Source organism: Coptis chinensis, chromosome 6, assembly GCF_015680905.1.
Source record: "Coptis chinensis isolate HL-2020 chromosome 6, ASM1568090v1, whole genome shotgun sequence".
NCBI classification, from domain to species: domain Eukaryota; kingdom Viridiplantae; phylum Streptophyta; class Magnoliopsida; order Ranunculales; family Ranunculaceae; genus Coptis; species Coptis chinensis.
In genome coordinates this window covers 94649025-94673352 of record NC_141461.1, presented here as the reverse complement: position 1 = coordinate 94673352, position 24328 = coordinate 94649025, and the positions used below count along the sequence as shown (strand labels likewise).

Here is a 24328-nt window from a genome sequence, read left to right as displayed (position 1 = left end):
ATTGTCAATATTTTGCCTAAACAATGCTTCCCTTACAGGCACATCCAACAGTAAAATAATCTGATAGTCTAAAACAATATTGTCTGTCCTCCACGGAATGTAGATGCACGCAAGTACTTAACTCGCCAAAATAGTTTAATCAGCTTGCCTTCGGCTGATTTACTGTTTTCCAAGTGAATCCACAGTCTGAACCAGCCAATCAAAATTCTAGTAGCAGGACTAGCTGAACCATTACCTTATAACACTCCTCGAAACAAGATAATACTGGGGTTTATTTGAACATAAGGTCAAAAACTTAAAGGCCACAGTAAGAAAGTTAAGAAAAGATGTTAGTATGACTTGTTGATAAAAACAACATCGGTCTTTTCAAAGGTACGAGTTGGAAATCAATTATTAACAAACTTCTCTTTGTTTAACTCAAGGGAAACATTGCAGTCTGAATTTAACAACGGGAATGACTAATGCAGGGATCTAAAAAGACAACCAGAGCATGACTCCAGATGTAAAGTTCACTGTCTTCATTGATTACATACCAACAAAACTAAAGGAAATAGTTTGAATCTACAATGTGCTGAGGTAAGGTAGGATTATTGCGAAGACAATACATCTCTCATTCAACATCACTCAGATCAGATAGGTTTGATACTCGCAACCACCTGCAAAAATTGTGCAGACAAAAGGATCACGACACGATCATACAAAATATATGTCAAACTTAATATTGCGGGGTCTACATAACAGTATAATAAAGTACAGCAGGTAATAAAACTGAGCACGGTCTGTCAAAGTTATCTCATCAGGTTAGACCGTCAAATTACAATAATAAAGAAAACCCCCCAGGGCTTCCCTTTCTTCCAGACAAGGCCCAATTTTTCGGGATATTAGGATATATCGGAGAGGCCAAAAAAAGATATATATCGGATATATCGATATGTCGGAGAGATAAATCGTTTTTGCCTATTTTGGTGATAATATTCAAAAAAATCAAAAAATCGGAATATATCGAAAATATCACCGATATATCGGGATATATCGTTATATATCGGTCAACAGTCAACAAAATCGGTCAAAAGTCAAACTGTCCAACCAAGTCAAACGATATATATCGAATATATCGGAATATATCGCTGATATATATATTTATATCGGTTTTACCGATATATATCGGTTTAAAAAATATTAAATTTTCGGAGCCGATATTTCGGATTTTTCGAAGTCGGATTGCTGAAAAAACGATATATATCGGCGATTTTTCGATAAATCGACCGATATTTTCGGCCTTGCTTCCAGAACACTTGAGCATTAGCACGCGTGGGTTCTTAGTACCATTGGCATGTTCATAGAATGAACTCTTGTTATGCCAGTCCATTTCATATGTCGAGAAAAGTATGAGATATCATTCTTGCATACACTAATATAAATTTTGTCAAGGAAAGTAGCACTCCAATTCAGTAAGTAACAATACTTTCTATCTGAAACACCGGAAAGCAAAATTTTAGAAGAATAGTATCACTAAACAACAACAACAACCACCCCCCTCCCCCCAAAATTCTCTCCCTCTTTCGTTCATTATATTTGTATGTACCACTATACTTGTATCCCTACGAACGACCATCATTGGATACCACTATAAGAGCCGCCCACTAATGAGACGGGCTTGCTTACCCGCTATTGTGGCAGTCCCGCTTGTCTACTAATGTGGTATTCGGGCATGCCCTCTATTGGAGCAATGACACTGCCCACTAATATGACACCCAAGTTATATATAGCGCAGTCTGGAAATATGTCAAGGGATTTTTTCCATATGAAGCTTTTGGAAAGATTTTATACAAAGAGGGAAATATCTCGTCAAATAAGGAAGGGGTATTTTTAGCAATAAGATTCCTATAAATACCCAACAATCATTTTAAACAAAGAACGACGTGCATTTTTTTAGACTTGATTCCAGAACAACAATTTGGATGAAAGGCACCATTGGTGGTACAGTCTCTTTCACTCTCTATCAACCTCTCCAACAAGATCATTGGTGTGTTTGTGTAAGTCATTACCCAAACATAATTGGCGCCGTCTGTGGTCCTTATTGACGGGCCCTCTTCCACGTTCCTTCTTCCAAGCACCATTAATGGCAAAAACTACAAGATCTCAGGCGAACAAGAATGCAAAAACACAACAACAACAACAACAACAACAAGACGAAAATCTGGAAGTACTAATCAATCAGGAGGTGATAGAACAACCTGCTGCAACAGATCTGCAAGATCAGCCTTTTCAAATCCAAGTGCCACGACAACCTAGATCTAGACGTCCGACATCTCAGGCTCCAGTAACTCACCTTCAAGATCTAGACGTTACAAATGAAAACGAAGTAGATCCGGAAAACATGGAGATAGGAGATGAAGACGTGCCGTTAGAAGTACTGCGTCAGAGGTTCAGAAGAGAGAAGGAGCATAGCAACTGGACAAAGGGAAGCAAGTACAAAGGGATGACGTCGATGCTGCATCTTCCACACCGGCAAGAGCTCCCAGATCCGGTGAAAATCGGAGTGTATCCAACAGACTACAATTTAATTACGGTACATCTCGTCCATTGGAAACTGTCCCTGAGCATCGTTACCCAAGGTCAAGCAAACATTCATCCCATTCAAGAAGACGATCCAGATCTCGAAATACCAACAACACCAGGCGTATAAGTGGTCATAACATGACAAGATCATTGAATGTTGATCATAGCGCATCAGAAAGGTGGACAACATCCACCATAAGATGAAATGCTGGACGCCAAGATCAGGACCTCAGAGACGAATTGCAACATGACCTTAGATGGCTTGAATGCAGCAAACCGATACAGACAGGTTAACAACGGTCAACCCAGAATATGGCCACACCAAATAAATGGGTCCCCGGTTAAATTGACCTAGCCCGTTTTATCAAGATAGGTCTCATGAACCCAAGGAACCACCAAATATAGAAGCAAGCAAACAATGGGGCTTAACAACACCGTGAGATGCAACGTAGTGAAGTTACTCCTCAAGTCATAAATCTAGAAGCCACAGATGCACCATTCACGGAACAACAAATCAAAGACATCATCAAGAAAACAATGACCAATGTGGGTGTCACTGAAACACGATGGAAAGACCTTGCAGTAAATGAAGATGTCGTCGGGAGATTTTCTCTAAATATACAAAATGCAGAGCATCAGAAAGGATTCAAGCAACCAGACCTTCCTACGTTCAACGAAGCAGGAGGAGACCGAAACGATCATATTATGGAGTTTAAAAGTAGAGTAATTCTATGGCGCAAAGATGACCCCCTACTGTGCAAACTTTTTCCGTCTATGTTAAAAGGAGAAGCTCTACGTTGGCTTTCTAGCTTGCCAGCTCAATCTATCGCGTCATTTCAGGAATTAGCAAACCAGTTCACAGATCGGTTTAAGCATAATTGGACACGTCCTAAGGATGTCAACATCTTGCTCAACACCAAGCAGCAAAAGAATGAAGCATTGGCAAAGTTTGTAATTCGTTTCCGTCAAGTGCAAGCAGAGGTCACCGATGTCCCTGACGTAATGATCGTTCATGCATTCAAGGAAGGAGTCCATTTCGATAAAAACGGAATTTACAACTCCCTTGTACGGGACCCCCCACAATCAAAATCCGATTTGTTTGCATGAACGCAGCAGTTCATTAACGTGGAGGAAGATGTTAGATCAAAAGCCTCAAGAGACAACGGCTTTCGGAGTAAAGACTCAAACGAAGGTAAAGGCAAACAGAAGCAAAACATATCGGAAGGACCACAACAGAAGTCAAAATACAACAAGGTTAACACAGTTTGTGAGGAAATGAAGCTCACTCCATTAAATGCCAAGTACGATGCGATATATGAAAAGATCAAGGGACACAACTTACTGTTTCCACCGCTACCCTTGCCTGAAAACACTAAGTCTACACGTGACAAAAATCTTTGGTGTCACTTCCACAATGATTTCGGCCATGAAACAGGAGAGTGCAGATCCCTCAAGGGAAAAATACAGAGGCTAGTCGACAAGGGACAATTAGACGAGTTTGTGCTTTCAAAAACGGTGAAGCAAAATGTAGCAATGACTAGCCACAATGTCATACTAATTTGGTCATGCCAAAATCAATGATGTTTCACTTAACAAGGCAAAAGTGTGAACAACGAGCAAAGTTTGGTTTCTTGCGGGAATTTTATCACGTCAATAGCATTGATTTTGTTGAAGGAATTCGTTCAGAAACCACAGAGCCTGGTCCCCTATGTTTTAGTGATAGAGATCTAATTGGAGTCCATCATCCTCATTATGATCTTTGTCGTCATCTCGGCTTTTCGTTGGATTATGGCGAGTTCGGTAGCATCATGATAGATCTTCGGAAGTTCATTACCGGTCATTTTGCGAGGTTGCTACAAGAACATGCAGCTGTCAGAAAATTTAATTACTACAGAAAGTACTCCAATCATTGGGTTTGACGGAACCACAACAACTCTAGTAGGAAGAGTCTCTCTACCAGTCACGCTCATGGACAAGTCCATTGACATTGAATTCCTCCTGATGAATTGCAAGTCCCCTTACAATGCAATCCTATGAAGAGACTGGCTCCACAAAGATGGTATGATAGTCTCTACCTTTCACCAGGCAGTAAAATTCCCATCTCTCGACAAAATTTGTAAGGTGCGCGGTGACCAGATGGCTTCCCACAGCTGTCACGAAAAAGTCTTGGAGGAATATCGTCAGTTGGATATGCGGGGAAATACAATTCTCAGTAATTCACAAGCAGTGTCTAAATCAGAGTCAGCCACGCACAGTATTTATACTGCTAGTTCACAAAATGAAGGACCGCTGACTATCGACCACCTCTTAGAAGTTCAAATTGGGAATTTAGGCGGACAAACAACTTTCATATCGGCAGAACTGACGGAAAATGAACAAAAAGAAATGGTAGCACTCCTCGAAAAAAAGAAAAAAAATTTTTGCTTGGTCGATTCGAAAGCAAGAGCGAGGGGATCGACCGAAGTTGCATGCCACACACTTGACATGGATCCTACCATCAAGCCCGGTTCGGTAGTTTCCAGGGCATGGCCCGGATAGAAAACTCAAAGTCGAGAGAAAATTGATCGGTTACTCTCAACTCGGTTCATACGGCCGGTTTCATATCGCAGGTGGTTGTCTAACGTGGTTGCGCGGCCCAAGAAAGATGGTAAAATGAGAGTGTGCATTGATTTCACGAACCTTAACAAAGCTTGCCCGATTCATCCCTACCCTCTTCCACGAATATCGGAATTGGTAAATGCCACGTCTGGCTACCCACGCTTATCATTTATGGATGCGTATTCGGGATACCACCAGATCCCGCTAGTTGTTAAAGACCAAGAAGCAACTGCATTCATCACTGACCAAGGGATTTTTTGTTACCAAGTTATGCCTTTCGGTTTAAAAAACGCAGGGGCTACGTACCAGAGGATGATCAACACCATATTCGGAGATATGTTGGGCAAGACAATGGAGGCTTACATTGATGACATGGTTGTAAAATCCAAGCACAACGGCGATCACATCTCTGACTTACAATCAGTTTTTGACAGAATTGACGAATTCAACATGCGGCTAAATCCTTTGAAATGTGCTTTTCGGGCTGATATCGGGGAAAATTTCTAGGGTATTTGATATTTCGCCGAGGCATCGGGCTAACCGAACAAATCCGATCCATTCAAGCCTTGCCTCTCCAAAACAAAAAGGAGATTCAATAGCTCACGTAGGCTTTAGCAAAGACTAAAATCGTTTCATCTCTAAATACTCGGACCGGTGTCATCCTTTCTTTTCGGACGTTAAAAGACTCGACAAAGTGGAATGATGATTGTGAAAATGCCTTTCAATCAATTAAGAACTACCGGTCGCACCACCAATCTTGGCGCCCGGTATAGGGCAAACTTTGTTGGAGCGTGCATTTTGGTCAGCGCTTCTGAATCTTGCGATAAGTGCGGATCTGTTCATCGATGGAGAAGACGGTCGTCCAATCTTCTTCATTAGTAAAACACTAACGAGGGGGTGGAAAGCAGATATTCGAGAATTGAAAAATTGCTCTAGCCTTGGTTCATGCCGCCAAACGCCAAGCCATATTTCCAAGGAAGACCGATCAAAGTATACACGGAATATCCTCTACTTAAAGTTTTCGAAGTTCGGGGAATCAAGTAGACTCGCGGAATGGGACATCTACTTAAGTGCTTATAGCATCAATTTTGAACCTCGCGTTTGAAAAAGGGTCATGCACTTGCATCCCTAATGGCAGATTTCCTATCGACGATTTTGTCCCGAAGTCAACCAAGGCAGATTATCTATAGCTGTTAAACGGCTATAGTTGGGGGCAAGGAAGCCCTGCCAAAGCATACTGACCCTTCATCCGATTCATGGATTGTTTATACGGATGGCTCACACAACAAATCCGGCTCTGGATTAGGATGTGTTTTTATCAAGCCAGATAAATCAACCATTGAGCGCTCAGTTCGTTTTGGGTTCAAGGCATCCAATAATGTAGCAGAATATGAAGCTGTCATGTACGCAATGCGCACAACTTTGGACTTAGGAGTTTGAAAATTACAAATTTTCACTGACTCACGGTTGGTGGCAGGGCAATTCTCTGACTCTTTTGAAGCCCGAGACGATAAAATGGCAGCATACCTAGACTTAATTCACGGACTTGCTCACCGGTTTGAAACCATCCAGATTATACAAAGGCCTACCGGAATGATGTTCGACATGCGAGGCGCCTTTAGCATATCTATCCCCAGAAGAGACATTGATGGACCAAGACAAGTTAACGTTGATTTCCGGCCAAGACCGAGCATTGACTTGTCATTAGAACAACTTCGCAGACATTTACATCAACGCGTGTTGCTTTTTCGGTATGGATAGGGAACATCTACCATCGGACATTAATATTGTCAATAATGAGGAAAAGGAAGTATGATATTCCCCTACAAGACAAGCCCAGTGAAGACGCTTCCCAGAAAGATAGAAACAGGACTCTTCAAGAAAATGATGCAGACTCCTACCCTATACCTGAAAGTAACAATCAAGATGACGACGAAATTGTAGAAGAGCCCGACAACTTCACTTACCCAAATGTCGCGGATGACACGACGACAAGACACCGGTCATTGCATTTCTATGCAATGGCATAGTCCCTTCAGAACCCAAGATTGCAGATAACGTCAAAAGAGATGCATGGAAGTTTATACTCGTATCTTCATCCACAGGAACTCTGCAATTGTACAGGAAAGGTAATTCATTATCTCCTATGCTGAGGTGTCTCACAACACAGGAAGGAGTAGCCGTGCTACAAGAAATCCATCCAGGGATATGCGGAAATCATTCAGGTGGTCGAAGTTTGGCTTATAAGGCAATGACACAAGGATATTGGTGGCCTCATATGCAATTGGATGCAAAAACATTTCCCAGACCTGTATTCCTTGTCAGAAACACTATCATTTGGGTACTCTTCCAGCCACTGAGCTACACCCGATTTTTTCACCATGGCCATTTGCAAAATGGGGTTTAGACATCATTGGGCCCCTACCTAGAGCTCCAGGGAATGTTCGCTTTCTCCTCATAGCTACAGATTACTTTACCAAGTGGGCAGAAGTACAACCTTTGGTGCACATACAAGCTTCGGACGTCAAACGGTTCCTATGGAAGGATATAATTTGCCGATTTGGTATCCCCGCTGAGTTAATATCAGACAATGGAAAACAATTTGATGCAGAAGAAATACACAGGCTTTGTGCTAGTCTCCATATTCAACACAATTTTTCTGCACCCTATCACCCCCAAGCAAATGGGCAAGCCGAAGCTACAAATAAATCCATCTTAGCAATCCTCAAACGTCGACTCGAACAGGCTAAAGGCAAGTGGACAAGGGAGTTACCAGCCGTTCTATGGGCGTATAGAACAACTCCAAAGCGCTCGACAGGAATGTCACCATTTAACCTGGCGTATGGAGCAGAAGCGGTGTTACCCACGGAAATTTTTGCTGGGACGACCCGCACCGCTGCCTTAAATGATGGCCATAATGACGAATTAGTAGCTCATTCAAAGGCCAATCTAGATGAAGTCTTGTGAGGAAAGTATTGCTCGTCTCCTCCATTACCAAGCCGCAAATGAAGAAGCAATATGACAAGAAGCTTGGCTTTGAAAGTTTTTCATTCGGGCGATTTGGGTCTTGTGTAGACAATCAAAGATCATCGATGCGAGGGAAGCTAGGCTGGCGGGAAGGACCTCTTATCATTGACCGCATCTTGCTTCAAAGGGCATATTTCCTTCAAGACAATTTCGGGAACCCCTCCGAAACCATAGAATGCTCTCCATCTTAGGCGTTTTTATCGTTAAATTGGTTTCCCATTAGTACATATTGGTAGCTTGAGTGGCGGCTCCTTAGTGCATGTCCATGAGACAAACTAGCTATGTTGTTTCAAATTTCAAATCATCAATAAAATTCCATTCTTCCATAGTTGACTTCTTTACTTCCATTCAAAGAAGGCACGATAGTGTATATAAATTCCTCAAAAAAAGCAATGTACGAAAAGCACTCTAGTTCAGTCACCACCACCTTAGTTTAGGTGAGGTTGGTATTTAACCTACACAAATTCAAAGTCATTGGAGTTTGCGTTTGCAAAACCTTACTCCACGATCAAAAAGTCGTGGAGTTTGCGTTTGCAAAACCTTACTCCACGCAACAAAAAGCCGTGGAGTTTGCGTTTGCAAAACCTTACTCCACGCATCAAAAAGTCATGGAGTTTGCGTTTGCAAAACCTTACTCCACGCATCAAAAAGTCGTGGAGTTTGCGTTTGCAAAATCTTACGCCACGCATAAAAAAGTCGTGGAGTTTGAGTTTGCAAAACCTTACTCCACGCATAAAAAAGTCGTGGAGTTTGCGTTTGCAAAACCTTACTCCACGCATCACAAAGTCGTGGAGTTTGCGTCTGCAACACCTTACTCCACGCATCAAGAAGTCACGTGGCTTGTATATGCAATATCTTGCCCCACTCACCAGAAAGTCGTGGAGTTAGCATTTACAATACCTTACCCCACTCATCACAAATCACATAGCAATCAAGCGGGAATGACTATATAAATGCAAACTGGTTTATCGTGTCCATCAACAATACGAAATTTCTGTTTCCCAAATTTTACATTATCACCTAGGTGTTCTTCACTATAAAAGAGACTGAACACACAAACGCGTATAGAACACGATATATTAGTATACAAGAGTATACTTTTTACGGTGAAAATTCAACATATGGGCAAAGGGAGCAAGCTGTTAGATTGCAATAAAATATCCATGTTTTTCTACCACACGAATATAAGTTGGTTTGCGGTCCAACGGCTTGTACCCTTGGCTAAAACAAAACTCTTACTTGCAAGATGAAGAAACCAGGCCACCCAAACAATGCTTAGCCAATTCATTTTCTCCCACACAATTACATTATTTGTGGTCTCAGAATTACATTACATATCAATTTCATGATACTATAAATCTCCATATGCTTATACTGTTGGTCGAAAAGTATAGGTTAAAATTAAATATAAATACATCCTCAATGAAGCAATTGACCAACCTACCACTATTGTACTCAAACAGAAGTCATGGAAGGTCAGACGAGCTGGTTCAAGATTTGAAATTAGCTCCATCTTTCTTTGTCTTTGCAAGAGATGTTCATACACTCAAATATCGTACATGAAGTTAACTACAGTGTTTGTGACCTATAACCGTCCACTTATTCTGCATAACTCCAAACTAATATCCCACTGGACGGCATAACATCCAACCTTTCCTACAAAACAGAAAACACTCTAGTTGACATGCTTGCCAGCTTTTACTACATTACCCTTACTAATGTAATTAATTGCACATGGTCAAAGTCACTGAGGTTACGGGATCCGAGTTACCCGCTAGGTCAGTCGATCTCACGATTACAAAACATTCTAAGTTAAGTTAACCTTAACTAAGTTATTCGCATGACATCGCAGAAATTTCGATCACACTGTTTCATTCTTTTATTGTAATATAATGTCTATTATTCGCCGCAAGAAACGAATTCCATCCAGCAAAGAGGGGGCGGTGTATGTACCACTATACTTGTACCCCTACGAACGACCATCATTAGGTACCACTATAAGAGCCGCCCACTAATGAGACGGGCTTGCTTACCCGCTACTGTGGCAGTCCCGCTTGTCTACTAATGTGGCATTCGGGCATGCTCTCTATTGGAGCAATGACACTGCCCACTAATATGACACCCAAGTTATATATAGCAGGTCCGGAGATATGTCAAGGGATTTTTTTCATATGAAGCTTTTGGAAAGATTTTATACAAAGAGGGAAATATCTCGTCAAATAAGGAAGGGGTATTTTTAGCAATAAGATTCCTATAAATACCCAACAATCATTTCAAACAAAGAACGACATGCATTTTTTAGACTTGATTCCAGAGAACAATTTGGATACGTAGGCAGCCATTGGTGGTACAGTCTCTTTCACTCTCTATCAACCTCTCCAACAAGATCATTGATGTGTTTGTGTAAGTCATTACCCAAACAATATTGGTACTATAAATCTCTTGTACATCAAACATGGATATCAACCAACACTACAACTAAACAATTACTTCAAGATATATATACATGAATATAGGACAAATACTTGAATTAGAAACCGTGTAAATTGTTCAACTTCAATTGCAGATTTGCAGTTGCACACACTTCTAAGTCGCTAGATTCTCACTCATCGCATGACTGCGTTCAAAGTCAATGCAGAGATAAATTCCCAACACCCAAACAAAATCAAAATTGAGAATGCACGAACACAATAATTTGGGATGAAATGTAGACAATGGTAAGGGGAAAAAAAGAGTGCTAAAAGAATATACAGAACTGAAAAGCTAAATACTTACATCTTTTAAAGGAGGAGCTTCTGCTTCATTAGCTCTTTCAAATTTGTCCAACATAGGCCTGACTACAGCTGGAAGGAAGAGACCTGAAATAGATGAGATGGTAAGTTTCCGTCCAACCAAAAAATTCAATTCATCCGCATGAATATCCCTAAATGGCCAAACCTAAGAGTCTGGTATACAGTACGTGTAGGCCAAGTTGACTATTTACTCCGATTGCGTTTTGCTATTTGTGTTTCAAATGAATAATCAAAGGAGAGTGCTCAGGTGACATACATGTATTGTATATCAACAGTTGAAGCTTACAGATGGAAATTACAATAATATAAATAAGCCGACTCTCTGTAAGATTAATATCAGATCCCTGGATCCCTCATACCTTGCCAACAACTATATAAAAATACACATGCAAAACTATGAACAAAACAATAATATTTTCTGCTGAACATGATTACGCTATGAAGTTTCTTCCCAAGTGTTGACAGTCAGTAATTACTAGTCAATATTGGGAGTCAGTACTTAGTTAATTAATATCCCTAGTAAACACTGACTTCGACTACAAGACATAGCTTTATTAAGTTTAATAAACTAAAATATAATCTATAGGTACTTCTGGGAAGTTCCACAATTGAGCCTAAAAAAGGGATAGGAACTCAGAATGGCAAACTCTATGTTTTCTCTTTTCCTTTTTCAGGTTTTTGGTAAGTGAACAACAAAAACACATGTATACAGGACTTGCTACTGATCAAACCACAAAAATAGATCTAGGGTGTGTTTGTTATGATGGAAACACTATGGAAAGGAAAGGAAAATAAGAGTGGTCCACCTTTTGTATAGTTTTTAAGGTGTTTGTTTACCTATGGAAAGGAAATGGGCTTTTCCATATGGAAACAAAATTATAGAAATGGAAAAGGTTTTGTGTCCTTAGCTAACCTCTAAAAATTTTGTGGAAAGGAAAGGAAAGGAAATAGATAGATAGGGTTTACTACTAATACACCCATGACCCAACAATACAATTATTCCTTTCCATAGCTTTTGCAAACAAACATGATTATTCCTTTCTCCAATTTTTACTTTCCTTTCTCCAGTTTACCAAATACATACCATTTAAAATTATTTCCTTTCCATTCCATTCCATAGTGGACCACCCATTTTATTTCCTTTCCTTTCCACAAGTTAAAGTTTAACAAACACACCCCTAATCTATTTCCAACTAAGATGTAAATGACTCACAGTTATATCACCATACAATTGCCCCGCAAAGAAAAAAGGATCTCATATATTCACTTGTATGGTCACATGCAAAGAAGGAAACATGTAAAATAAAGTAAAGATAAAAATAAAAATCAATTTCAGTTGCAGGTAACTACAATATTTGGAAATAACAAAAAAACTACAAAATAAAGAAAGAACAAGCCAATACAAACATCGGGGTATTAGAGCATACCAATACTGACGTTCCTCTTCATCAAGTTTAATCCTTCTGATGCTCACTTCCACATGCTCAACCCCTAAAAGTTAAAGACAATTATTTGAAACACAAGTACCAAAGAGAGAAAGCACCAATTTCAATTCTAATAGCCACATTTGATTAAATTTTTCGCTTGTAAGAAAATTTTCATTAGATCAGAATATATGGATAACTTAAAAGAATAATTAGAAAGAACAAAAGCCTCCACTAACCAGCACAAAAGCCTCCACAAAGGCCCATTATCCCTTAACAATCGCACCAAAGCCTCCAGAAAGGACCATTAACCCTTAATGATCTCCAAAAGAGATGTTCAGGACACGGATAATCCCACTGGAGTGAATCCCACCACTCTTGGCTTCCTTTGATTCGTTTGAGAGAAGGTGGTGCTGATTGACGTTCTTCATTGAACAGAGGGAGCCTTTTCAATTCAGGACAATTGATTACATCAACAGTTTGAAGAGAGTCACAAACCATCACACCCTTCCAAATGCTCTTCAGTTTCGGTTGATTGTACAAACTCAAGTTCTCCAACCTCGGGAGTGTGACAGTATAATCAATTTCAGTACCAGTGTAGTTGTTGTTGCTGCACCCTTCACCTGGTTCTTCTTCTTCTTCTACAATTAGCTCCTCCAATTCCGCACAATACGCCACAGTGATGCTTTCCAGGTTTTGAAAGTGTTGTAGTAACCTCGTTGAAAACAGGTGGTCCAGTTGATCCAAACCTTGAAAATTAACAGACCGCCAAGAGTTGCTGTACATAAATAGCCGACTCCAAGTACTCTTCAGTTTTGGTAATTTATCTAATTTCAATTTACGTAAACTCGGGAGAACTGGAATGGCATCACTATTATTCTGAAGAGTACTACTACTAGAGCTCCCTTCACCACTCTCCCCTCCATCCGCTATCACTAGCTCCTCCAACTGCTTACAATTCCCAACAATGATCCCTTCAAGGTTATGTAGCTGCTGAAGCAACCTAGATGACAGTAGAATTTTGATATTATCACAATACCTGATCTCTAAACTCTTCAAACAAGGAAAAGCTCCTTGTGCTGGGACCTTCTTATATATCTTGCTTAGACTCTGACATGAATTGAAACTCATCTCCTCGATTCGTTGTAGGAAGATGCCCTCTTCATCCTCTGGTAATATGAATTCGATTGAATTGCATGAAACAATCACGAGTCCTCTTAGGTCCTGGGAATCATTTAAGGGCAACTCTGATAACCTTGTGATTTCATCGAAATGTCGAACTTGAAGAAATTGAGTGTATTTCGGAAGTGAGAGGGCATTGCAAGGACTACCCTTTCGGTTGGACAAATATACAGTTCTCTCACGCTGAATTATGAAATCATCGTCTCTTTCCATCTCAATAGCATAATTTTTTAAGCTTTCAAAGTTTCCAAATTCACCATAGGCAATAAAGTCCGACAACCCGTGAAATTCGATTTGAAGATTTTCCAAGCGTGTCAAGCTCGAGAGTTCCCGCGCAAAATCTCTCCCTCTTTCTTGCAGATACGCATATTCCGGTTTTATTCCCGGCAATTTTAACTCTTGAAGTAAGGAAAACTTGGATATCAATCCCGAGGGGATCATTTCTTTCAATCTAGAATTGTAAGTGAGATCAAGGCTTCTGAGGTTGACCAACATTTCCATCCCATGAGGCAGTTCTTCTATGGCCGAATGTGTGAGCTTCAACACTCTCAGTGACTCAAGCTTGGATAGAGAAGGCACTCTAACTAATTTCCAACAATCAATTAAGAGTAAACCACGAAGATTCACCAAATCAGAGACTGAATCTGGTAATGACTCAATAAAACTCCATGATAAATCGAGAACTGTGAGTTTTGGCATGTGCATAAAAAAACCATGTGCTACGTGTTTCAGTCGATATTGCTCTAAACATAACCCACTTTGAGCAAAGAGCAACGTCGAGAGTTTAGGGCATTTGGGAATAATTGAAATATCTTCTATACCACTTTCCATAAACGAAACCCTCTCAAGATCTTCCGACCAATCATCTTCAGGCGGAACTCCATCAAATAAATAACCAGCTTTGACCATAAATTTAGGATTTGATTTCGTGATGTAAAGGGCCATATCTCTAATCAAATCATGCATTTTAACACGGTCACTATCCTCATCATTTTTATAACGACTTTTACTTTTTAAAGAAACTTCTTCTAGCATGCAACAACGCTTTAGTATATTCAGTATAACATGGCCACGGAGCATTTCATCTTCTTTGCTAGATTCCTTGACTAACCCTTCCATAACCCAATACTCAATCAACTCACTAGGCTTGATTAAAAAATCTTCAGGATACAGTGCACAATATAAGAAACATTTCTGGTGATCCTCCCTCAATTGATCGTAACTGAATTTCAGATGTTGAATCACCTTCTCCTCCATGGCCATGTTCAAACTTGTAGGCTCCTTCAGATCTGATAATGCAACTCGCCACTCAATCTTATCCTTTCTACTCATAGCTCGCCCAATTGTGATGATTGCAAGGGGCAAACCACAACACTCCGCAACAATTTCTTTTGCAATCTCTTCCACTTCAGGAACAAGCTCCTCACCGACATTTGCCAGGAACAGTTCCCATGCCTCGTCCTCACGAAGCTGCTCAACTTTGACATATTTCTGGCACAACATCGCTTCGCACACATCCCTTGACCTGGTAGTCAATATTATCTTGCACCCATTGTCTTTTGTGAGTTCAGGAACTCCAAGATCTTGTAAATCGAATGCCTCCCACATGTCGTCTAGGATAAGCACAAACTTTCCCCTTCTACGCAATGCACTTAGCAACAATGATGACCGTCTAGCTTCATCTTGTTCAATAGAAAGATCCAATTTGACTACTCTTGCAATCTGCTTTTGAAGTTTTTGAGCATTAACTTCTTTGGATACGGTGACCCACAGTACATTTTCGAAGAGGTTTTGTTGTTGCAAGAGTCGATTATTGATGTTCTTCATTAAAGTAGTTTTGCCCACGCCACCCATCCCATAGACACCAATTTTCTGAAATTCATCACCTATTAAACATTCCCAAACCATCTCCAAGTTCTTCTCAGCAGTATTTTTACCAATCAGTCTTGTTGTTGCCATCTCTAGTCCTGTCTCTTGAACAACAAACGCCAACGCCTCTTCTGAGAATTTACCAGCATTTAAGAGATTAGTCATCTCTTCAATCAGCTTCATCATTTGTTTTCCCAATTTCGCTCTTGAACAACAATTAGGTAAAACTCCACTTAGGCAACTGTTTGGTACTTCGGCTTCAGCTTCGGCTTGCACTACACCCACCTGAGATATAACACCATTGGCTTTATTCAACCAGTTTTCTACATTACTTGTGCGTGTCTTTCCTTCCCCCTCCGCAATCAACAGTTTTGCTTTGACATCGTTTACTTGGGCAATCAATTTTTGTTTTTTGTCTTTCAACGACTGAACTTCTTCTTTCGAACTTTTAATATACTTACACTTCTCTTCCAGTGATGCGTTCATGCTGTTACACCCACAACTCAATATGGTTCCAATTGCTGCTACAAGGATCTCCATTCCTGTCATTACAACGCATTGATTAGTTGTTAAAGAGTGACGATACCATACCTGAATAAATCATAGGAAAAACAGAACGAGTAAACAATAAACAAAATATCCATTTTTCCAAGACTCATTACATAAACTATGGAGCTGGTTTTGACAGCATTACATAATAAGACCATGACCATCCTGGATATTAATTATACATGAAGTGAGGATAACTCACTTTGATCTATAATGAGGCACGTCGAAGAGAATTTATAATATATAATAGAGCTGACCTTATAGTTGGTGGGAACTGATGTTATAGACTAAATGGATTAAGCTGGTCTGATCAAGAACAAACACCAAGCAGAAAGCTTATAAAATCACTCTCGTAGAAACAATGAAATTCAGGAAAGCACACTCTTGGATCTCTCCGTATTTCAAAATGAAGAAGCCAACTCGATCTCTTTTTTCACACTAGAGAAAAGAAAGTAGTTTTTGCTTAGCTTGCACGGCAATTCAGAATGAAAGGGCTTGCTTTGACCGTTAGGAGCAGGTAACCCGTTCCCTGTCTTTGTTTCTATTGCATTCTATCTCATCGTATCACATTCTGTTCTGCCATATTTTAGATGATTTTCTTCCCAAGTCAAAAAGGTTTATTCCCACTAACAAAAGCTAGCTTGGTCCCACATTTCATTACCACTAATTAAAGCGAAAGCTAAACGCACTTCCCTTCGTTCTACTCCTTCAGCTACTTCTTTATTAGAAGAAGTCCCAAACCAGACTGGCATCACCAGTAAAGATGAATATAAACTTCACCCAAGGTTGATGAATATAAACACGACACGAGTTGGAAGATATAGACGACGTGGACAAAGCATGGATGAGGTCGCCTGGGGAAGCTCCAAGCGTCGATGAAGTCCAACCAAGGTGGAATCTATTTGTACATCTCTCCTTTCTTTGGATTGTATTGTGCTAGTTTAACTTTGTGATTTTCAATTACGCTACCGATGTTAGACTGTTAGTACAAACGATTGAATTAAAAGAATATGAAAGACTGTTACCATGTTCCATGCTGCGTTGCTGCCTACATTTATAATTTGTTCTGTCAACTTCCTTGTTCATTGTTTCCGTCCTAGTACCACGACTGAACAAATTGAATGTGGCATTGCAATTGGGACAAACAGGCAATGATACTCCTACAATGGTTATGATTGCGAGTTGTAAAGTATGAAAGTTTGTGTTCTTTTTTCTTAACTGAATAATAATTTGATCTTCTTTTACCAATGCTTGAAGCTTCCTGATGAAGTGTGGCTTAGAGATATGAGACTACTATTTCCCTGTTCTGTACTTTGGCCGCATTGTGCACAAAGGCACGAAGCCATGAATTCCAACCTAACAAGCCGACAAGTCTCCTAAAAGTTTAACTTACACGGGTAAAACAAATTGAACATGCACCTGCAGACGTGTATATTGGTCAAAATATGAGGAGGTTCTAAATTTGAACATACCCATCGCCTCATCGGTCACCATGAGGAACAAGTGAAGGGATGGTTTTTAGAGCAGATGTGTTTCTTCTCACAACTCAATTCAAAGTTTCTTCTTCAATCTCAATCAGACCCTTTAATGGGTATTCTTCAATATCCAAATCTTTTCTTCTTAAATGTAGTTCAGAAGAGAGTAATAATAATGATTGTCTAAAGAGTATTTTATCTGGTATGGTGGATAAGCGTGTAGAAGAACTGTTGAAGAAAGAAGAGAGTATGGGGCTGTTAAATTAGTTAGATAAAGCTAGTTTAAGAGTTGAAATGGCAAAGAAAGAACTTGCTGAGATTAAAATACAGGAGATTGAAGCTGCAACGTGTTGGAATCTTCATGTGTATTTCAAATACTTGTGTGTTGTTTAGTCCCACATTGGTGAACCACCACTAGGTAGTGAGGTATTTGAGGTGAACCTCTAGCATAAGGGCGTGCCCTTAGGGTACAAATGCTTTTGTGTTAGGAGGGAGGACTCACCCAAAGCCACCCGCGACCGCAGTCGGAAATGGGTAATGGGGTCGTGGGCTTGGTTGTCTAGTGGGTAGTGGTTTAGGTGTCTTTCTGCTGCCTCGATATCGGGGCGAGGAAGTCGTGCATGCTGCCACTATAGAACCAGCGAAACAGAAGTTGTTGAAGTCGTGCTACACCCTTCTCTTACCTACACGAAACAGATAAGTCTTTATTGCTTCAATCTTCTTTAACCATTGAATCCTGTGAGGAAGACGCCACTGTTGCCTTTCTGCACCATTGGAAGGGGCGAAATCTTTCCTTAAGGACAGCCTAATCCGCGCCTTGGTTATTACCTGTTATTCTGTCCTTGTCTTCTATTGTTTTCTTTTATCTGCATACAACACAACGTTGAAGAAGTATGTTAATTATCTTGAAAGCAGATAATCTGAGCTAAATTTTAGTTTCTTATTTGTTTTCGATTCATTTCATGCTAAAATATATCTGTTATTGGTTTAATTGTGAAACTGAGAACTAATTGCAAGACATTAGTGTACTAATATTGTTGTTGAAAATTGAGTTTTCTGAGTGCAATGAGAGAAAACAGCTATATGTGTTATAGTTGTAGTTAAAGTAGCCAGTACATGTCTCATTAGTCATTAGGAAGTTCTTAGAATCTTAGATAGACTTTTCAGTCATACCAACTTTAGTATTGCTATGTGGAGATTCATGAACAAATTGAAAAATTAATAGAGCAGGTCCCAAGTCGCATTCTATATTCTATCATACTAGCAATCAAGTTATGTTCTCATTCATTTATTCTTTTACTACTTAGTTTACAATTAAACCGATGTTAAGAAATACAAAGGAATTATTCCGGACCAGACTTTGTACAATTTTGAACTGAATGATGAACAAAACCACAAGAATCTATTATTGTATATATTTACACTATTCAGAGCATTTTCAATGCAAGTCACTATTTACTACTGTTTTGGTGAAAAACAAGGTGAGGGTGCCCAATGCAGAGGTGATTTTGAATCTCGAACGGGATATTTGATTCATGTAAAAATCGAAAAAATGCGCCGGACAAAATGAAACATTCCATCTGAAGTTAAAAAAAAACAAAAAAAAATCGAAAAAACACACGGGACTGAATGAAATTCCGTCTGGAAAAAAAAAAACAGAAAAAAATTAAAAAACACACACAAGACTGAATAAAACATTCCACAGTGAAAATCTCAGTAGCAAGTGGTATCCTCGTTGTGACTTAGTTACAAGTCACCAACTTTATCACATTTGCATCGGGCAAGGATTTTTTGGTATTCAAAGGTGAAAACTCTTAATTTCCCCTCCCCTCATAGTGATTTACATTGGGAATATTCTCATAAAAAATTCACATTTGTAATGAAATTTGCATTTTTTATGTCGGCAAAAACAGAAAATCGGATGACCAAAAATTCAAATGAAGTTACGTAGGAAGCAAGTCAATAACAGTCCAGGTACATGCATCTTACTAAAGTACCAAACCTAACAAACAATAAGTCAATAATTGAAGACCCACCACCATGCGCAAAGGAAGAAGATTTGAAAGAAAGAGGAGACGTAATAATACACGTTCTCTCTTTATTGACTGCAGGAAGAAGCAGAGTTGTTGGTTTTTTTTTCATTACAAACAGGCAGAGAGTGTTTTCCATAACTTCTTTGCGGTGGTCTGCTTAGCTTGGTCGATCTTGATCTAGTACTCATCTTAACATCACTCAATCAATTATTATATTATATTATATAAGGTCAGTTCATTACAAATTTTTACTTTTTTGTTTGTTGTTGTTATCACACACTTGATTATTACTCTTTTTTTAATCTGTCAAAGATATTATCCTACGTTCCATTGGTATGTTTATCTATTAATTCTCCACTTTTATTATTATTATTATTTTCTTTAATCGTCATTCATTGTTAAATGTTCACAACACAACCATGTTTTGCAAACTTGAACTCTTGATCAATCACTTATTTGAAATTTGAGCTAACCAATTCTACTGATAAAGTCCAATAATGACTATCTCTTAAAACTGATATGTATTTTTAGCTGCTAATTCTCCACCTTTACATGATTTTAAATGTGCAGATATCCAGTTCGTACTTGAACGTTTTCCTTTGGTTCTTGTTATTAGAGGTTCAAAGAACAGCTAACTGCCCAAACAAGTGAGATTATACATATTCTCTATTTACTTAATGTTATGTATTTTACATATATCCTACTGGAGTAGCTCTATCATGTCTCATCACTTTAATTAACAACCAATGTATTGTAATGACAGGTATACATGGAAGTTGTTGGAGCAGTAGTTGGAGTAGCTGTTGAAAGCGTACTGACTCATGCACTTAATCAGTTGGGTGTCAAAAGTCTGAGTGTCCAAATTCAGACATTGAGAGACAAAAAAGGAGAACTGATTGCCAGAGTAAACAAGGTGAACAAAATTCTACAAATCGCAGAGATACATGGAAAGACGCGCAAAAAGGACGCACAGGATTGGTGTCATACTGCCAACACTATTATACATATGGCAGATGTTGTAGACAAAGAAGCCAACGCCGCAAAAATATGCACATCTGGAGTTTTTTGTACGCCTAATTGTTGTTCACGGCTGAAGTTGGAAAAACAAATTTTGAAATGCGTTGAAGTGATGGATGATCTCTTAAATAAGGCTAGTCATTTCTCAGAAGAGTCTTTAACGTTTTTGGGAATGGAGATGCCGACTACAAGACTGATTGGTAGTACTGCTGATAAGAACCTCAAGATGGTTTGGGAATGTATAGTAGGTGATGAGTTTCAGAAAATTGGTGTCTACGGTATGGGTGGCGTGGGAAAAACCGCCATTATGAAGACAATCAGTAACCAACTCGTGCAACAACGTATTTGTTTTGAAAATGTTTTGTGGGTCACTGTATCCAAAGCTGTTGATGCTCAAACACTTCAAAAGCAAATTGCGAAAGTACTCGGTTTGGATCTTTCTGACGAACAAGATGAAGATAGTAGATCGTCATTATTGCTCAGAGCATTGCAGAGAAAGGGAAAATTTGTACTTTTCTTGGACGACATATGGAAGCCATTTAATCTACATGAGCTAGGAGTTCCCGAACCTTCAAAAGACAATGGGTGCAAGATAGTATTGACTACCAGGTCAAAGGAAGTGTGCATAAGCATGTTGTGCCAGAAACATGTCAAAGTTGAACCGCTTTCTGAGTACGAAGCATGGGAACTGTTCTTGGTACATGTTGCTGGGCAGCTTGTTCCTGAAGTGGAAGAGATTGCAAAAGAAATTGTTGCAGAATGTTGTGGTTTGCCCCTTGCAATCATCATAATTGGTCGATCTATGAGAAGCAAAGATGTTGGTGAGTGGCGAGTTGCATTATCAGATCTGAAAAAGTCTACAAGTTTGAACATGGACATGGAGGAACAGGTCATTCAGCGTCTGAAGTTCAGTTACGATCGATTGAGGGAGAAGAATCATCAGAAGTGTTTCTTATATTGTGCATTGTACCCTGAAGATTATGAAATTGACACTAGTGAGTTGATTGAGTATTGGGTTATGGAAGGGTTAGTTAAGGGATCGAGCAAAGAAGATGAAATGCTTCGTGGCCATGTCATACTGAATATACTAAAGCGTTGTTGCATGCTAGAAGAAGTTTCTTTTGAAGGTCGTGGTTATGTAGATGATAGGGACTACGTTAAAATGCATGATTTGATTAGAGATATGGCTCTTTATATCACGAAAAAAAAACCTAAATTCATGATCAGAACTGGGATTTCATCAATAGAAATACCGCATGAAGATGATTGGTCGGAAGATCTTGAGAGGGTTTCGTTTATGGAAAGTGGTATAGAAGATATTTCAATTATTCCCAAATGCCCTGAACTCTCGACATTGATAATTTCTCAAGGTTGGCAGGGTCGTCAACTAAAACACGTTGCACGTGGTTTTTTTATGCACATGAAAAGTCTCACTGTTCTCGATTTATCTTGGACTCTTATTGAGTCGTTACCAGATTCAGTCTCTGATTTGGTAAATCTTCGTGGGTTACTCTTAATTCATTGTACGGAATTAGTTAGAGTGCCTTCTCTATCCAAGCTTCAGTCACTGAGAGTGTTGAAGCTCACATATTCTGCAATAGAAGAACTGCCTCGAGGGATGGAAATGTTGGTCAACCTTAGATGCCTTGATCTAAGATACAATCGTAAATTGAAAGAAATGTTCCCCTCAAGATTGATATCCAAGTTTTTTTTACTTCAAGAGTTAAAATTGCATAATATAAAACCGGGAAATGTGTATGCGCGAGAAAGAGGGAGAGATTTTGTGCGGGAACTCTCAAGCTTGACACAATTGGAAAATCTTCAAATCGCATTTCACGAGTTGTCGGACTTTATTGCCTATGGTGAATTTGGAAACTTTGAAGGGTTAAAAAAGTACTCGATTGGGATGGAAAGATGCAATATTGGCAGTTATTGTGAGAGAACTCTATGTTTGTCCAACTCAAAGGGTATTCCTTGCAATGCCCTCTCACTTCCGAAATGCATTCAATATCTTGTAGTTTTTGGATTTAACCAAATCACAAGGTTATCAGAGTTGCCCTTAAATGATTCGCCGGACCTAAGAGAACTTATGATTAGTTCATGCAATTCAATCAAATTCATAGTACCAGAATATGAAGATGGCATCTTCCTACAACGGATTGAGAAGTTGTTTATTAGTCAGTGTCAAAGTCTAAGCAAGATATATGAGAAGGTCTCAGCACACGGAGCTTTTCTTTGTTTGAAGAGTTTGCAGATCTGTAATTGTGGTAATATCAAAGTTTTCTTGTCGTGTAGGTTGCTTCAACATCTTCTTAACCTTGAAGAAATCAGCGTGGGATCTTGTGCGAAAATGGAGGAGCTAGTGATAGCGGATGGAGATGAGTGTGGTGAAGGGAGCTCTAGTAGTAGTACTTTTCAGAATGCCGCCATTCCAGTACTCCCGAGGTTACACAAATTAGAATTGGGATTCTTGCCAAAATTGAAGAGCACTTGGAGTCGGCTATTCATGTACAGCAACTCTTGGCGATATCTTGATATTTGGAGTTTGGATCAACCAGACCACCTATTTTCAACGAGGTTATTACAACAACACTTTCAAAACCTAGAAGAGATCACTGTGGAGAATTGTGTGGAATTGGAGGAGCTAATTGTAGAAGAAGAAGAAGAAGAATCAGTTGAAGGGTGCAACAACAGCAACCACACTGGTACTAGAATTGATTATACTGTCACACTCCCAAGGTTGAAGACATTGTCCTTCGGCTATCTACCGAAACTGAAGAGCATTTGGAAGGGTGTGATGGTTTGTGACTCTCTTCAAACAGTTGGAGTACGCAATTGTCCCGAATTGAGAAGGCTCCCTCTGTTTAACCGAGAACATCAATCAGCACCACCTTCTCTCAAAAAAATCGAAGGACACAGAGAGTGGTGGGATTCACTCGAATGGGATTATCCATGTCCTGAACATCTCTTAGATACGTATTGGGATGGAAAGATGCATACTATCTGGCCCTAGTGAGCATGAGAGAAGTCTATGTTTGTCCAACTCAAAGGATATTCCTTGTAATGCCCTCTCACTTCCGAAACACATTCAATATCTTAAAGTTGAAGAATTTAACCAAGGGGATGGTTATATGAACTCCAATTAAAGTGACTCCAAAGTTACTCCACCACTAAATACAATGAATTAGAAACTGATTTTTAGTGGAGATCTTCTTCACACACAATATAGATCATCCTCGCAAAAAATCAATTCATTTGAAGATCTATAACATCGTTAAAAATCGTTTAGAATGTTATTAAATTATCTAACGACCCATATTTTTTTAAATTCATAACAAATTTTGACAAGGTTAAATATATTTAATTGAGCTGATTTTTTGTAGGGATGTTCTTCATCATGTGATCTACATATCCACAAAATATTAGCTCTCAATTCATCTTGTAAGTCCACTTTTAGGAGTGGAGTAACTTTTGAGTCACTATAAGGTGGAGTTCATATAACCATTCCCTTTAACCAAATCACAATCAGAGTTTCCCTTAAATGATTGGTAGGACCTAAGAGGACTTTGTTAAGTTGTAAACGGGGTTAGATAATTGAATAGAACAAAAGGACAGAAGAAACAAGAACAATCAATGCGTGTGAATAAGGCTTCATAGGCTTCTCTACTCACATGATTTAATGACAGAAGTAGATTAAGATACACTTCAATAATTCACTCTACTAGAACAGCAACACAACTCTCTCTGACGGCTAAGGCTTGATTGAAAGAGATGGGTTTAGGTTTTAATTATTGAATATC

General features: G+C 39.3%; 2 protein-coding genes across 9 annotated transcripts; one reads left to right on the top strand and one right to left on the bottom strand.

The window, feature by feature from the left end:
* Positions 1-363: 363 nt before the first annotated feature.
* On the bottom strand, positions 364-16401 carry LOC147495632 (putative disease resistance protein At5g43730). 5 transcript variants are annotated; one of them, XM_086564238.1, is made up of 5 exons: positions 16261-16401; positions 12643-15996; positions 12407-12470; positions 10963-11045; positions 364-656 (listed from the first exon to the last, which is right to left on the bottom strand). In XM_086564238.1, the coding sequence occupies exon 2, from the start codon at positions 15992-15994 to the stop codon at positions 12677-12679; it is 3318 nt and encodes a 1105-aa protein (XP_086420364.1). In that variant the 5' UTR covers positions 15995-15996; positions 16261-16401; the 3' UTR covers positions 364-656; positions 10963-11045; positions 12407-12470; positions 12643-12676. The 5 variants fall into 5 exon arrangements, with proteins under 5 accessions (XP_086420364.1, XP_086420365.1, XP_086420361.1 ...); XM_086564239.1 differs by having other exon boundaries at positions 16206-16319; XM_086564235.1 differs by lacking the exon at positions 16261-16401 and having other exon boundaries at positions 12643-16151.
* LOC147495631 (putative disease resistance protein At4g27220) lies at positions 16398-23647 on the top strand. 4 transcript variants are annotated; one of them, XM_086564242.1, is made up of 4 exons: positions 16398-16520; positions 16716-16894; positions 20082-20158; positions 20275-23647. In XM_086564242.1, the coding sequence occupies exon 4, from the start codon at positions 20281-20283 to the stop codon at positions 23539-23541; it is 3261 nt and encodes a 1086-aa protein (XP_086420368.1). In that variant the 5' UTR covers positions 16398-16520; positions 16716-16894; positions 20082-20158; positions 20275-20280; the 3' UTR covers positions 23542-23647. The 4 variants fall into 4 exon arrangements, with proteins under 4 accessions (XP_086420368.1, XP_086420367.1, XP_086420366.1 ...); XM_086564243.1 differs by lacking the exons at positions 16398-16520; positions 16716-16894 and adding an exon at positions 19503-19740 and having other exon boundaries at positions 20275-22740; positions 22824-22984; XM_086564241.1 differs by lacking the exon at positions 16398-16520 and having other exon boundaries at positions 16541-16894.
* The last annotated feature ends 681 nt before the right edge of the window (positions 23648-24328 follow it).

Excerpts from the sequence above, each read along its gene's own strand:
- LOC147495631 (XM_086564242.1), top strand. The coding sequence starts at position 20,281 with ATGGAAGTTGTTGGAGCAGTAGTTGGAGTAGCTGTTGAAAGCGTACTG.
- LOC147495632 (XM_086564235.1), bottom strand. The coding sequence starts at position 16,003 with ATGACAGGAATGGAGATCCTTGTAGCAGCAATTGGAACCATATTGAGT.